Source organism: Bos indicus x Bos taurus, chromosome 19, assembly GCF_003369695.1.
Source record: "Bos indicus x Bos taurus breed Angus x Brahman F1 hybrid chromosome 19, Bos_hybrid_MaternalHap_v2.0, whole genome shotgun sequence".
Taxonomy (NCBI): domain Eukaryota; kingdom Metazoa; phylum Chordata; class Mammalia; order Artiodactyla; family Bovidae; genus Bos; species Bos indicus x Bos taurus.
This window is the reverse complement of record NC_040094.1, coordinates 13,624,754-13,640,699: the sequence shown is the minus strand read 5'-3', so window position 1 is coordinate 13,640,699 and position 15,946 is coordinate 13,624,754. Positions and strand designations below refer to the sequence as shown.

Here is a 15,946-nt window from a genome sequence, read left to right as displayed (position 1 = left end):
ACCCTTATGGCAGAAAGTGAAGAGGAACTCAAAAGCCTCTTGATGAAAGTGAAAGTGGAGAGTGAAAAAGTTGGCTTAAAGCTCAACATTCAGAAAACTAAGATCATGGCATCCAGTCCCATCACTTCATGGGAAATAGATGGGGAAACAGTGGAAACAGTGTCAGACTTTATTTTTTTGGGCTCCAAAATCACTGCTGATGGTGACTGCAGCCATTAAATTAAAAGACACTTACTCCTTGGAAGGAAAGTTATGACCAACCTAGATAGCATATTAAAAAGCAGAGACATTACTTTGCCAACAAAGATCTGTCTAGTCTAGGCTATGGTTTTTCCTATGGTCATGTATGGATGTGAGAGTTGGACTGTGAAGAAGGCTGAGCGCTGAAGAATTGATGCTTTTGAACTGTGATGTTGGAGAAGACTCTTGAGAGTCCCTTGGACTGCAAGGAGATCCAACCAGTCCATTCTAAAGGAGATCAGTCCTGGGTGTTCTTTGGAAGGAATGATGCTAAAGCTGAAACTCCAGTACTTTGGCCACCTCATATGAAGAGTTGACTCATTGGAAAAGACCCTGATGCTGGGAGGGATTGGGGGCAGGAGGAGAAGGGGATGAGGATGAGATGGCTGGATGGCATCACTGACTCAATGGATGTGAGTCTGAGTGAACTCCGGGAGTTGGTGATGGACAGGGAAGCCTGGCGTGCTGCGATTCATGGGGTCGCAAAGAGTCGGACACAACTGAGCGACTGGATGTTGTCATTTATTTGCTAAGTCGTGTCTGATTCTGCAATTGCTTGGACTGTGATATGTCAGGCTCCCCTGTCCATGGGATCTTCCAGGCAAGAATACTAGAGTGAGTTGCCATTTTCTTCTTGAGGGGAATCTTCCTGACCCAGGGATTGAACTCACATCTCTTATGTCTCCTGTATTGGCAGGTGGGTTCTTTACCACTAAACCATATATGATCATGAAAACTGCATTCTAGGGCAATGTCTTCCTTCCACCCCAGTATCTCTCTGATTACTGCAATGAATCTTCCCTGAGCCTTAAATTAAGACCCACGTGACTGGAGATTAAGTGTTAGGATTTTTCAATAGGAACTTCAAGATAATTGGTTGATTAAAACACAGAAGGCCTCTCGGATACTAAAGACTAGAGAAACAATAATAATTTTCAGGGAAGCACCAGCTTAGGGCCTTCCCTGGCAGTCCAGTGGTTAAGACTCCAAGCTTTGACTGCAGAGGGGCACGGGTTCAATCCCTGGTTGAGAGACCAAGAAGCCACACTCTGTGTGGTATGGCCTCACCAAAATGGAAGAGTAAATCAAGAAAGAGGAAAGGAGGTATACAGACAACAGGATCCAACACAGGACAGCAGAGGAGATCTCGGGACAGCAGCTAGGCTGGAAGTGCAAGGGCAAAACGTACAGACTGCAGCAGGCCAGAAGGCTCCAGGAAATGTTTTTTTCTAATATGGTGAACTGAGTGAACATCTGAGGTCTATTAACATATGGAATAGATTTAACATTTGGTGGCAACTCTGGGGGTTGAATTACAGTAAATAGAAACCTACACAAATAAAAGCAATTAATAAGGAAATATTTAAGAGGAAATAAAGTGTACAGGAAAGGGAAAGTAATCCTATTAATAGTACATTAAATAGCTTAGCTGAGAAGAGCACTTACAAAGGCCTAATATATAAACAGTTAACAACTATCTCTAAACAAAATTAAAATATACACACACTAAGAAGAGAAAATGGGAGGACAGGAGCACATATGTGTGTGTTGGGGACTGGTAGCAGTGTTAAAAAAAAAAAAAGCCAAGTCCTCAACATTTTATTTCAAGACATAAGGACCAAATTAATAAATTTAAAGTGTTCAAAGTATTGGCTGATGGCTGGATGAAAACTGGGAGAGAATAACTACTATTGTTTCCATAACAAGCCCTGTAAAATAATTTGATTTTAAATTATGTGTGTGTATCATTGTGATAAAGATTAAAACTAAAAGACTAAGAGAAAGAAAGGCATTAGCTGTGGAGTGTACGAAAAATAAGCTTAATTTTTTTTTTAAAGCTATTCATAAAATTTAGTTTTAAATCATTTGGATTATTTACAACCAGTGAGAATGCTCTATATGTTGATGTGAATTTTATTCTTGGCTTCCGAAGTAACTCTATACAACACTTGAAGCATTTAAGTTTCCAACTCTAATCTCATATCCAGCAATAGAATGATACTTGTCATTATGGATGAAAAATATATGAATATCAATGTATAAAAACAAATTGAAAATAAATAAATCTCTTCCCAAAAAATCACTTCATGAACAAAATTACCAAATACTATGTATTACTAAAAGACATTCTTAAGCGTTCATAAACACAGTACTGACTGCCATTCTAGTCTCTCAATGACTACTCAGGAATGTACATTATTAGATTAAATACCTGAACTAAACACACTAAACTATGTATTACTTTTAAGGATCCCATGTTTTTAACTACGATTCAAAACCTTTAGCCATTTTTTTCAAAGTTGATGAAAGGAAAAGAAATTCTGGGATGGATATATTGCTCAGCATACTCATCCCTGTCAGCACTTAACACTTTACCCTCCACAAACATTATGTGGTTCTCCAAATCTCTACATCATTTATATATTCACCCAATCATGCAATATTTGCTAAGCACAAAATACACCAGGTACTGAACTTATCTTGGTACTGGGAATGCAGCATCATGACTGACAATAAATGTAACAATCACAAGTTGTGAACTATGCAGAACAGTGCAACAATGACAGAAGTGTAAGTATCATGTAAGTCTAAGTATCATGTAAGTAAGTGTAAGTATCATGAAAGAGGATACGAGAAGGCCGATCTGAGGCAATCAGAGCTGGGACTTCAGGTGTGAAAAATGAGTCAGACATGGGAAAATTTGTAAACAGTTTTTCCAGGCGGAGAGGAAAACAGGTTGACAGGAAAGGGATGACAGGATCCCATCTGAATTTTATGATTACACTGGCTGCTATGTAAAACTAGGAAACCTCATGAACTAGCAAGAGATGACGGCAACTGAGAAGTGGCGGCGAAGATGAGCAGACGCTAACAGACGGGACTAGACAACAAACTGGGGATAAGAGGATAGGTCAGATGGTGAAAGAGAAGAAGGGAGGGTGTCTATCGATTTTTGGCTTTAGGAACTGTGTTGGAATAGTGGTGCCACTTACTGTCACATGGAAGACTAGGAGAGGCCTAGCTTGATACAAGAGTCCTTCTCACAATGCAATCTCTCTAGACTCTTTTACAAGTTATGACGAAAAGGTAAGACACCACAGCAGACCTTAAAAGCTTTTTTCTGCAAGGGGTAAGATGTTAACACAATCTAACTTTATAGAAATGAAACAGAAGGAGAACTTCCTCTGTAACACCTCACAGTTTTGCTCCTAATACTCCAACCACCATCAATTTTCCTGAACCTTGTTCATAGGATAGTGATAAACATGGGATTTCTCAAGAGAGCCTTATATTAATATTAAATTCCTAATAAAAATGGGTGACAAGGGAAGGCCTTCATCTTTCAATAGATGGATCTTCTAACAGAAGGCCTCTGACTTTAACAGTAAATATCATAAAGCTAGTTTTGTCAGGTTTGGGGGTCAGTAATCAACTATCTACCTCCGACCTCCAAGAGCTCTTTCTTAGTAAAAGAAAGGAAAGAGGCTGAGTGGGTGGCCCAATTTAAACACAAATATCATGAAGCCCAAAAGGTAAAAATGGAAGCATAAACAAGCACTGAAAAGAGAAGCCACGCTTTCTGGAAACGGTTTGGAAAGACTGTCATCAACAAAGATCTACTGTATAGCACAGAGAACTCTACTCAATTTCCTGTAATAATCTAAATGGGATAGGAATCTGAAAAAGAATAGATAGATATATGTATACATGAATACTGAATCACTTTGCTGTTCACTGGAAACTAAGACAACATTATAAATCAACTATACTCCAATGTAATTTTTTTTTAATGTTAAGATATAATTTAAAAAAAAGAACATCTTAGCCTTCTCAGTACCACTATCAAACCACCAACTTTTAATTCACAAATAAAAATCTCTCCACCTCTGCAGCTGGCTAACAATGGAGTTTAAACTCTCATCATTAAACTCCAGTGTTCCAAAAACAGATTTTCTACAGCCACAGCAACAAAAATATTCACGTTCCTAACTCTTCCAGTGACCTATCATAAAATCAAGGGCCAAAAACCTTCCCTGTCTCCTGAGAGAACACCTGGCTATAGGCTGGTCACAATATTCCCAACTCTAAGGAACTTACACATCTTTCTGGAAGGCAACCCTGAATGCTGTCACTGTGAAGTCTCACTAACCGAGCACAAAGGCAAACAATGAACAAGAAAAAACAAACAACAGCTGTCCAGTTTGGTAAATGGGGAGGCCGTTAACAGTCAAGTGATGTCACCTCATTCTGCTCATCCCCCCCAAATCCAGGGTTCACTGGTGTATTTATCTCCTCTTTGTCACTGACACTCCATATGGAGTGTCAAACTGGAGATTATGAAGAACAGTATCTTTGTAACTACTTAGGTGACTACATATAAGCAAACTAATCCAGTGACTAAGACTCCATGCTCCCAATGCAGGGGTGCGACCCCATGGACTGTAGCCCACCAGGCTCCTCTGTCCATGGGGATTCTCCAGGCAAGAATATGGGAGTAGGTTGCCACGCCCTCCTCCAGGGGATCTTCCCAACCCAGTGATTGAACCCAGGTCTCCAACCTTGCAGGCGGATTCTTTAGCATCTGAGCCACCAGGGAAGCCCCCAATGCAGGCGGGTAGGTTCAGTCCCTGGTCAGGGATCTAGAGCCCACATACTGATCTAGAGTGCACACACTGCAACTAAGACCTGGTACAGCCAAATAAATTTTTTTTTTTTAAACTGCTCTGTTTTTCTCCTTTACATATAATAACAGTTGATGAGGCATACTTGCAAAAGGCTAGACCTACCATTCCACACTAATGCTAGAGAGTTCACTGGTAAACTTAGCAAATACCGATGAAGGCAAATTGGTGTCTTAATAAAAGAGAACAGTGCATCCCAGAAAGTACCAACTGTGAAATTCAATTTCCATTTGCACAATGGTATGTTACACTAAACCAGCTAACATCACATCAGGGTTAGTATAATACTAATGAAAATTTAATATTAATACTATAAAACATGGAGGATAAAATTTTGGTTGAAGAGTCAATGTCTTAGAGCACATTAGGGTTGATGGGTAAGAAAAATGGGAAGCTTTGCAATCTTCAACTATTACATGCTTAATTATTTCACTAGCAAACACAATGACCTTTAAGTGCTAAATTCTTTAACAAACAATTATTGAGCACATACTATGAAATGAGTATGGTGGCAGGGCACCTCCAGGTCACCAAATACTCCCACACACTTTGCACTCCCACAGCACTCCCTTCTATAGTACTGTAGCACTTAATATATTGTGTGTTCATTATTTATAAATTTAATACATAAAACATTTAGAAGTTATTATGCCCATTATCAAATAAACACAAAAAAAGAATCTTAAAATAGAAATCCTAATATTTTATTCCCACCTCCCATGGCTAGTCCTACATACACTTTGAAGTATATACTGTATATTTCAGTGGAGAGCACTGACACAGGTTATGAGAGAGGGGGTCTCAGTCATCTCTGTTCCTTCAATGTCTAAGTAGACAATGCTCAGTAAAAGGTTGCTGAATGTATGAGCAAAGAGACACTTCAAAACATGAATCCACAACAAAATTTTCTGACATCACCTAGCTGCTTAGTCTAATATAACTGCCAAATTCTACTCAAAGAAAAGGATTGGAAGAAATTTACCCACTGTATTGTATTACCACAATTTAAAAGCTAAGGTGGCTCAGATGGTAAAGGGTCTGTCTACAATGCGGGAGACCCGGCTTCGAAGATGCCCTGGAGAAGGAAATGGCAATCCACTCCAGTACTATTGCCTGGAAAATCCCATGGACAGAGGAGCCTGGTAGGCTACAGTCCATGGGGTTGCAAAGAGTCGGGCACGACTGAGCAACTTCACTTAAGGACAATTTTAATTTAGCCAATTCTTACTTAAAAAAAAAAAAGCCTTATAATTCTGTTTCCAGAATGATGCAAGGAAAGGAGGAGCATGAAAAAAGAATTAAAAAACTGGAGAAGATATTCTGAGTTCTTAAATGCTCTAAACTGCAACTCCTTCCTTTTTTTTTTTTTTTTTAATGCTATGCTCCAAGCATTTAGAATACATTTTTAGGAATACACGGCCTCAAACTTAATGCAATAAAGAACTGAGGTAAAGAGATGCAGAACTTATCTGCTAAAATTTTCACTATCCATAAAATATAGTAAGTATATTATACTTTAGATAATATATGCAATTTAACTAGAGTCAAGCCTTCAAGGGAAAGCTTGTGTTCTATTTAAGAAAAATAGAGATACAAGCCAAAAATAAAAGCTACCACTAATACATCTCCTTTGAAAAAAGAAAGATTAAAGTATACTTTAAGGAAATTATTAATTTTTATTAGGCTGATATACAGTGTAGCTAAAATAGTATCCAAAAGCAATCTTCTAATTTCGAGAGCTTCTGAAACGTAAACAAGAAGTCACTAGACTGCCCTTTCACTCAGGTCCAGTAGGTGTTATCTGTCGTTAACATAACACCACATTTCCAAGGCCCCATTCTGCAAGATAAACAGCCCGTAACTCCATATTTGAAGGTGGCAATACGTACTTGACCTTTTTTTTTAATACCACCTAATTATGGTTAGGCATTATTTAGGGCTCACTACTTTTAAGTAAAGCCAAGCAAGTAGGTATTTCAGTAGTTTGTCAAGTTAGCTTTTTACTTGTTTGTCCTTCACCCTCCCCATTCACCTTATACAATATAAGCAAGCAGCTAAGACTAACAAATATAAGTTTAGTACCTATTTAGATTATTCACATGCCTCAAAAAAGTTCTCAAACTATTTTCTAGCTTTATCAAAAACTTTATAAATTCCTTCTACAAGCTTACTAAAAAAATTCTGTATCAAAGTCTGACATTTAACAAACAGTATCATAATCAAAAGAATTACCCACTTTATTTATTTTTATTTATTTAAAAAGCTCATCTCTTCTCAATGTTATGTGGCAGCCTAGATGGGAGGGGAGTTTGGGGGAGAATGGATATAGGCGTATGTATGGCTGAGTCTTTTCCCTGTTCGCCTGAAGCTATCACTTTCACAATTAACACTGTTAATCGGCTATACCATAATACAAAATAAAAAGTTGTTTTAAAAAAAAAGCTCCTGGTTTACATTTAGAAATGCTGTTTAATCAACAGCTTGCTTCTCTTTCTTGCCTTAATTTTTCACTGCAAGCAAAAATGATAAAACATAAATTCAAACAAATTTAATAAGATTTTAACAAATATTTTGCTACCTCTTCAAAGATACGTTTTAAAATTCAACAAGCAGACACTGTCTAACAAATTGAACAAAGACCTTCAGTCAAATCAGTTTAAAATACACCAACTGTTAATTTCCTTTATATTTACAATGGTAGAATCTTACTTTATATGCGGCTAGAGTTAGATAAAAGTTCAATTTCAGAATTCCTTAATGTGAGCTAAATCACCCTCAAACTGAAACACCTCTAAACCTTAAAGCTGGAAATCAGTTTGACTGAAGTCCTCTTTCATGCCATGTAAGCCATTGCCTAATTGAGGCCAGACCTGTCAGGCTCAACAGCATCCCGGAAATGACTAGCCTACTAGAGCTGGAAACACATCAAGAATTTGGAATTTTTCTCATATTGAAGCAGGGAAAAAAGTTCAAGCAAGATTGCCCATAAGAACAATCAGTATACTGTTTCACAGGGTGAAAAAAGACCTAAAAGGTGTTATTTTTGTTATTCTGGTCATTTCCCAAGAATATATCAAAATTCTGTATGTAATTTCAGGTGATGGCCCAACGAACTTGCCCTTTCCTTCCAACATAGGAACAAGAGTTTGCTACTAAATTCTCATATTGAATGCCTGTCTTGTAATCTAGTTTTTTCTGCAGCTACTAATACCATCACCTGGAGCATGGTTGGTTTCTTGACTTTTCTTGACTTAGAAACCTGTTAACAATAATGCCTAACACCTAAGCTGCTTAATGTTTTTTTTTTTTACTTTTTAACAAGAAATACAAGCGCAAACGTGCGCGCGCGCGCGCACACACACACACACACACTCTTTCTCTCTCTCAAATCCCAGTCATGAAAAATTAAGTCACATTCCGGCCATAAACTGAGCAATAGACACTTCCAGTTAGCGTGTGCTTTAGTGATCATGGACAGTGGTATCAGATTAAGTGGTAGGGGGTTGGGGCTGTTAACAACATACTGTGCATCAGAGCCAATAAGCAGCAGGCTAGAACTGGCAGCAAGAAGGCCGGTCTCTAAAGGGAGCTATAACACAATATCAGAATGCTGGATTTCCGAATGCCATTTTATGGGGAGGGAGGGGAAGCGAACAGGGGGGATCAAGTGTAATGAAAGGTTCTGACCAATGTCTGAGGCGATGAAACCGAAGACAAGGTCTTGTGGCAACACCAGCTGTCCAGTCTCATCTCACCTCAAACACAACTCAATTTCAGGTCGTTCTCATCAAAGTCAGCCGCTCAAAGGGTGAGGGGGTGGCAGGCAGTGGATGGTGACAGCCCCCCAAGAGACTGGCAAAAAGCCCTTGGAAACGGCAGAGACGGCACACAACTGGAAGGGGCTTCTGCTAGCGAACAGAGAGCACTGCAGCCGCCTTCCCCCTGCCTTCCAGCCAGGGCTGTCAGGTACGAGGTTAGGATGTCGCTGGAGGGTTTATGAACGAGTGATAGGAGAAAATGGCAGTAAAGGATAAGGGGGGCTGGAAAGGGCTGGTGCCACCCAAGGAAAAAGGGGAGGAGGACTTCCCTGGACACATCCAGAACAACGCCACCAGAGAGCACGGTCAGCGCCCTGCCAGCGCCTGACACCCCTTTCTCTGGGAAAGCTTCGCCCCCGTCCACACGATCTCAATCCCCAAACACTGCTCCCACCCGACCCTGCTCCCCCGCAAAAATCCCCATCGTGGCCTCCTTTCCCTTCCGCCTCAGGCGCCCCACGCCCTCAAGCTCCCCTCCCCTTCCCGGTCACCCACCCTCCGGGCGGCCCGTCGCCGGCCTCCCCGGCAGCTCGCCCAGACCCCTCCCCCCCTCACCTCTCCTCAGCGCCTCCTCGTAGCTGAGGAATCCGATCCGTGACTCCTTGGCGCCCATGCTCCCTTCATCCCCTCGGCCGGGGGTCGGAGCCCGCTCTCGCCCCCACCCCCCTCCCGCCTTCTCCTCGGCGTCCCTGGCTGACGGTGTCTGCGTCCCCCGGTCCCCACCTCCCCCAACACTAACAAGTGCGGCTCCTGCCCCGGCGGCTCCTCCCGGCCGCCGCCACCACCTCCATGCCGAATCACGTGACCCGCTCCCACCCCGCCCCCTTCCCCTCCCTCTTACTCCGCCCTTCTCTCTCCTCCCCTCCCCTCCCTTCCCTCCTCACGCCCTCTTCCCGCCCCCTCCCTCCCGCCTGCCCCGCCGAGGGTCAGCTGACCCGAGGCCGGGGATTGTTCCGGGTAATGGCCGCCAGGGGCCACCCACTCCGCCCCGCCTCACGCTTGCCGCGCGCAGGGCGTAGGGGCGGGATCAGACCCTGCGCGTAATGCATCATCGCCACCTTCCGGCCAATCCGAAGCCGCAAGGCCCTGGGGCCTCCGCCCGCCTGAGGACTGGTGACTTCCGGGGCGCTTGAGGCCGTCCTCCCGCCCACAAGATGTGGTACTCGCTGGGCGGGGTCGTAACCCTTGACGGTTGGTCTGACTGTGGCCCAGAGCCGTCTTGAAAGATAAATGGAATCTTAGGGAGCCGGGGTCCGAGGGGTGCGGTTTGTGAGAGACAGAAACGGGTGCGGTTCGTGAGAGGAACGGGCAGAAGAGGCATTCCAGACGTTAAGGACATTTTTGATTAGGAAGTAAGTTGTGAAAGGAAAGGAGACTTAAGGGTTTCACTAGAGAATTCTCCATCCTAGTGGAGTGATTAAGGAAAGTGAATCTTGTGACAAAATTTAGAACATCTTCCTTTTAGCTGTATCCCATTCCCAGACCCTTTGACGCCGGTTTTTCTTTCACTTACGCCGAGGCAATTTGCCCCTGGGCGCGTCCTGCTCTGCGCCTCCCTCTATTACAGCCAGTGGAAGCTGTAGTGCAAAAGCTTAGCTTATCTGCTAGAGTTGCTCCCCACCAGAAATGTGAGCGTTACAAGACTAATAAGAGAGTTCCTTGGGCTTTTCTTTATTATTTTTAAATTATGTTAAAATATAAATTTGCCATGCTAATCATTTTTAAATATCTCAAGAGCAGAATCACACAGTATTTCCCTTTTTGTGATTGGTTTATTTCATTTAGCATAGTGTCCTCAGGATCTGTCCACTTTGCAGCACAGTAGCAGAATTTCCCAGGTTTACCGTGTGATCCAGCACTTCCAGTTGTGATTATATACCCAAAAGAATTGAAAACCCGGACAGGAACAGATACTCATATCTCCGTGTTTATAGAACATTGTTCAAAATAAGCAAAAGGTAGAAGCAATGCAAGTGTCTCATCAACTGGACAGATGAATAAGTAAATATAGTATATGCCTACAATGGAATAAATTCAGTTCCTTGCTTTTTTTAATTCAGTTTGTCTGTATACGAAAACACATTTGTTTGAAAAATAATCATTTGAATTAGATTAGATTTAAGGTGATACATAATTCAGGAACAGCAAAAGGATTTTAGTTCCTAAAGTCAACAGATTATAATATGCCCTGCTAGAGAGAGAAGGTAATAACTCTACTCATCTTTCCTGGCAGACCAGATCAGCAGCCTGGCATTAGTCACAGTGCTGCCCTTTCCAGTTCACTGTAAGGTAGTTAATTTTAAGGCCTCAGATTAGCTTCACTACTAAAAGGCCATGAATAAGGGGGTTGGGAATGTACTTCAAAGCCTTTAATTTCCAGGTGATTAGTTCGGCTCAAACGCAGGTTTTCAGACAAAACAACTCAGTCATCTTCAGCCTGCGGTAGATTTTCATTATTAATGGGAAGTGACTCTTAAGAAAGGGCTCAGCTGTGGGAGAAAAGACCCTCAAGAGTTTAATTACAACATACCTTGGCTTTATTACTGTCCTAAATAATCAGTACCTAAAGGCGACCTTGCTGTAGAAAGGACAGCCCTGGGTGATTATCTACCCACTTGATTTACAGTAGAACTGGAAGCAAATTGTTTTATCTCTTTTTAGTACTTGCCCCACTTGAAAGGTGGGATTGGGTTGGAATTAATCTATCTCATGAAATAGTAAATTATTATAAAATACTCAGGAAAGAATAGACTATAAACTACATAAAGAAAGATTTAGAGCAGTACTAATACACAGGAACTTTTAAGATTTCTTCCTTGGGTTTAGGCCCAGCTTCCCCTAGGGTCATAAAAATTTTCACTTCATCACAGGGTTTACCATGGATTAGGTAGTACTCAAAATTATGGGTTGAGAGAGAAAACTAGGAAATACTATTTCTCCGTTGTTTAAGGTCATTTAAACGTATTATTGAAGGCAGTGAAGCAGATAGTTATTTCTGATGGGAATTTTAAATGTTACTGCTAAGTTGCTTCAGTTGTGTCCAACTCTGTGCAACCCCATAGACTGTTAAACTGGGATTAAAACCTGCCTTTTGGTTTGTATTAGGTTTCCCTAGTGGCTCAGACGGTAAAGCGTCTGCCTACAATGAGGGAGACCTGGGTTTAATCCCTGGGTTGGGAAGATCTCCTGGAGAAGGAAATGGCAACCCACTCCTGGAAAATCCCATGGATGGAAGAGCCTGGTAGGCTACAGTCCATGGGGTCACAAAGAGTCGGACACGACTGAGCGACTTCACTTTATTTTCTTTCTTTGGTTTGTATTACACCGTCTCAGGCAGTCAGATGTTAAACATAACCTCTATTATATCTTAAAATTGATATAGCACTTAAGTTTGATGGTGTAGAAAATCTAAAGTCTACCTGTCATGGTGAAAAGAATTGTATTAATCATTTAGTTTCTTCTGTTTCATTATCTTTCACTTAATCCACTGAAGAGTTGGCCAGCCCCCTGACTTTAAGCATTAGATGGCGCTTGAGGAACCATTGCTTTACCTATGATTATATGTCTGTGAAAGAGTTAACCAAAGGAAGATGCATGGGAGATTGGTATGTAATTTATTCTTCCAGTTGGGGAATCTAAATGACAGTGTTCCTCAGATTATACTCCCAGAAAATTGGCACAGAAATAGGGCAGAGTCATTCTAGTAATTTCCAAAGAAGTATAAGTCACAGACAAGGAGGTCAGTATAATAAAGGGTGGAGCAGCACCTGACTTATGTTTAACTGGATTACCACAAAGTGAGGCCCACACTGTATGAAATATGACTGCACAATAAGAGAATTGATTTTCCAGAATTAGGGACTTAGCCTTCCCTGGTGGTCCAATGCAAGGGCCCTGGGTTGAATCCCTGGTCAGGGAACCTGATCCCACATGCTGCAACTAAAACCTGGTGCAGACAAATTAAATAAAAATTTTAAAATTAAAAGAATTAGGGACTTGTTACCCGTGGTGACACAGTAGGAGATTGTGATTGTGTGTGTGTGTGTGTGTGTGTGTGTGTGTGTGTGTGTGTGTGTGTATTTTGGGGGGGCTCCTCCTCACAGCTTGCAAGATCTTAGTTCTTTGGGGTTACAGCAGTGAAAGCACCAAATCCTAACCACTGGACAGCCAGGGAATTCCCTACTTGTATTATACTTCTATGTAAAGCAGTTAACCTTTAAAAAAATTTTTTTCCTGGCCACATGCTTCCGGGCCTGGAGGATCTTCGTTTCCCCGCCAACCAGGGATCAAACCTGCGACCCCTGCATTAGGAGCACCGAGTCTTAACTACTGGACTGCCAGAGAAGTCCCTAAGCTATTTTCAATGAAAGTACTATCAGTCATTGTAAAAAAAAAATTTCTATCAGTACAAAAGTATATCTAAAGCAAAAGGTCACACTCACTGTTTCACAGGAGAAGTGTGTAATCTTTCCAGTTTTCTGGGACTACACCCACCATATTTTTCATGCATATAACATTTGCATCTACACTCCCTTTATTTTTACACATATTATTTATAGTCTACATATTGATCTGAAGTTTCTTTTTTCACTCAACTGAATATTCCAGACTTTTTTTTATCTCAGAATGCAGCTCTATCTTAATCTTTTTAAAGATGCCAATTTTGTGTATTTAATGTATAATTAACCAATTACCTATTGATGAACATTAGATTGTTTCGAGTGTTTCAATATTACAAGTACTGTTACAATAAACACCCTAGTAAATATATACCTTTTTACATGTGTCAGTGTATGTGTAGATGGAATTCCCAGAAATGCAATGGCAGAGAATGAATATGAACCTTTTAAGTTTTAATTGTTGTTTTGTTAGTTACCCAGTCATGGCAGACTCTTTGTGATCCCATGGACTGCAGCATGCCAGGCTGCCCTGTCCCTCACCATATTCCGAAGTTTTCCCAAGTTCATGTCCACTGCATCAGTGATCCCATCCAGCCATCTCGTCCTCTGATGCCCTCTCCTCTTTTCCGCCCTTAATCTTTCCCAGCATCAGGGACTTTCCAATGAGTTGGCTGTTTGCATCAGGTGACCAAAATACTGGAGCTTCAGCATCAGTCCTTCCAATGAATGTTCAGGGTTGATTTCCTTTAAGATTGACTGGTTTGATCTCCTTGCTGTCCAAGGGACTCTCAGGTGTCTTCTGCAGCACCACAGTTCAAAGGCATCAATTATTTGGTGCTCTGCTTTCTTTATGGTCCAGCTCTCACAACCATACGTGACCACTGGGAAGACCATAGCCTTGACTATATGGACCTTTGTCAGCAGAGTAACGTCTCTGCTTTTCAACACGCTGTCTAGATTTGTCATAGTTTTCCTGCCAAGAAGGAATCTTCTTCTGATTTCATGGCTACAGTCACCAGCTGCAGTGATTTTAGAATCCAAGAAGAGGAAATCTGTCACTTCTTCTAGCTTTTCCCCTTCTATTTGCCATGAAGTAATGGGGCCAGATGCCATGATCTTAGTTTTTTAATATATAGTTTTAATCCAGCTTTCTCACTCTCCTCTTTCACCCTTATCAAGAGATTCTTTAGTTCCTCTTCCCTTTCTGCCATTAGAGTGATATCATCCACATGTCTGAGGTTGTTGATGTTTCTCCTGCCTATCTTGATTCTAGCTTGTAACTCATCCACCCAGGAATTTCTCATGATGTGCTCAGTGTATAGGTTAAATAAACAGGGTGACAACAGACAGCCCTGTCATACTCCTTTCCCAATCCTGAACCAATTAATTATTCCGTACAGGGTTCTAAATGTTGCTTCTTGACCTGCATAAGGTTTCTCAGGAGACAGGTAAGATGGTCTGGTATTCCCATCTCTTTAAGAGTTTGCTATAAGAGTTTCCACAGTTTGTTATGATCCACGCAGTCAAAGGCTTTAGCATAGTTGATGAAACAGAGGTAGATGTTTTCTGGAATTCCCTAGCTTTCTCTATGATCCAGTGACTAGATCTCTGGTTCCTCTGCCTTTTCTAAACCCAGCTTGGACATCTGGAAGTTCTTGGTTCACGTAATGCTGAAACCTAGCATGCAAGATTTTAAGCATGACCTTAGTATCATGGGAGATGAGTGCAATTGTCCAATGGTTTGAACATTCTTTAGTAATACCCTTCTTGGGAATTGGGATGAGGATTGACGTTGTCCAGTCCTTGGTCACTGCTGGGTCTTCCAGATTTGCTGACATAATGAGTGCAACACTTTGATAGCATTATCTTTTAGGGTTTTGAATAGCTCTACTGGAATTCCATTACATCCAAAAACTTTGTTCACAGCAGTGGGCCTGCCCACTTGACTTCCGCCTCCAGAATGTCTGGCTCTGGGTGACTGACCACACCATCATAGTTATCCAGTTCATTAAGATCTTTTTGGTACAGTTCCTCCATGTATTCTTTCCATCTGTTCTTGATTTCTTCTTCATCTACTAGGTCTCTACCATTTATGTCCTTTATTGTGCCCATCTTTGGGCGAAATGTTCCCTTGATATTTCCAATTTTCCTGAAGAGAGCTCTAGTCTTTCCCCTTCTGTTGTTTTCCTCTATTTTTTATGCATTGTTCATTGAAGAAGGCCTTCTTTAAGTTTTAATAGATGTTGCCAGGTTGCCTGCCTAAAAAGTTAGAGCAAGCAGATGAGGCAAGCCAAGAAATGGGACAGGAGGGCCCATGAGGCAGCTGGTCAGGTCCTAGCTCATCTGTGCCCCAGACACCCAGTCCCTTGTACACCCACTTCTTCATACATTCTCTCCCTAAATTCAGATTCTTCAGATGGAAATAGGAAGAGATTCAAACTGAAACTCAACTCCTCCAAAACAACCCATCAGCAAGCACTGTAGGATTCCACTCCAGTGGGGATCCTGGGGTTGACAACTCATGGACCAAAGTGGACATCAGTGTCAGGGGCTGTGGGAGGGAATGGGGAGTGAGACTTTCATGGTTGTGGAATTTTGGTCTTACAAGACACAAACTTGGGATGGTGGTGCTCTGTGAGAAGGAGAATATATCTGATTCTTCAGAAACATGCACTTAAATTGGTGATGATGGTAAAGGGTAAGTGAAGGTGAAAGTCACTCAGTCATGTCCAACTCTTTGCAACCCCATGGACTATACAGTCCATGGAATTCTCCAGGCCAGAATCCTAGAGTCAGTAGCTTTTCC

The 15,946-nt window shown here is 41.6% G+C and overlaps 1 protein-coding gene across 1 annotated transcript in view; it reads right to left on the bottom strand.

Annotated features, from left to right (window-relative positions):
* USP32 (ubiquitin specific peptidase 32) overlaps positions 1 to 9,533 on the bottom strand; it is a 203,920-nt gene extending 194,387 nt beyond the window's left edge. Inside the window, exon 1 of the mRNA XM_027518831.1 lies at positions 9,296 to 9,533. Within this exon, the coding sequence (XP_027374632.1) occupies positions 9,296 to 9,353 (58 nt within the window). The 5' untranslated portion in view covers positions 9,354 to 9,533. The remainder of the gene's footprint in view (positions 1 to 9,295) is intronic.
* Between the last annotated feature and the right edge of the window lie 6,413 nt (positions 9,534 to 15,946).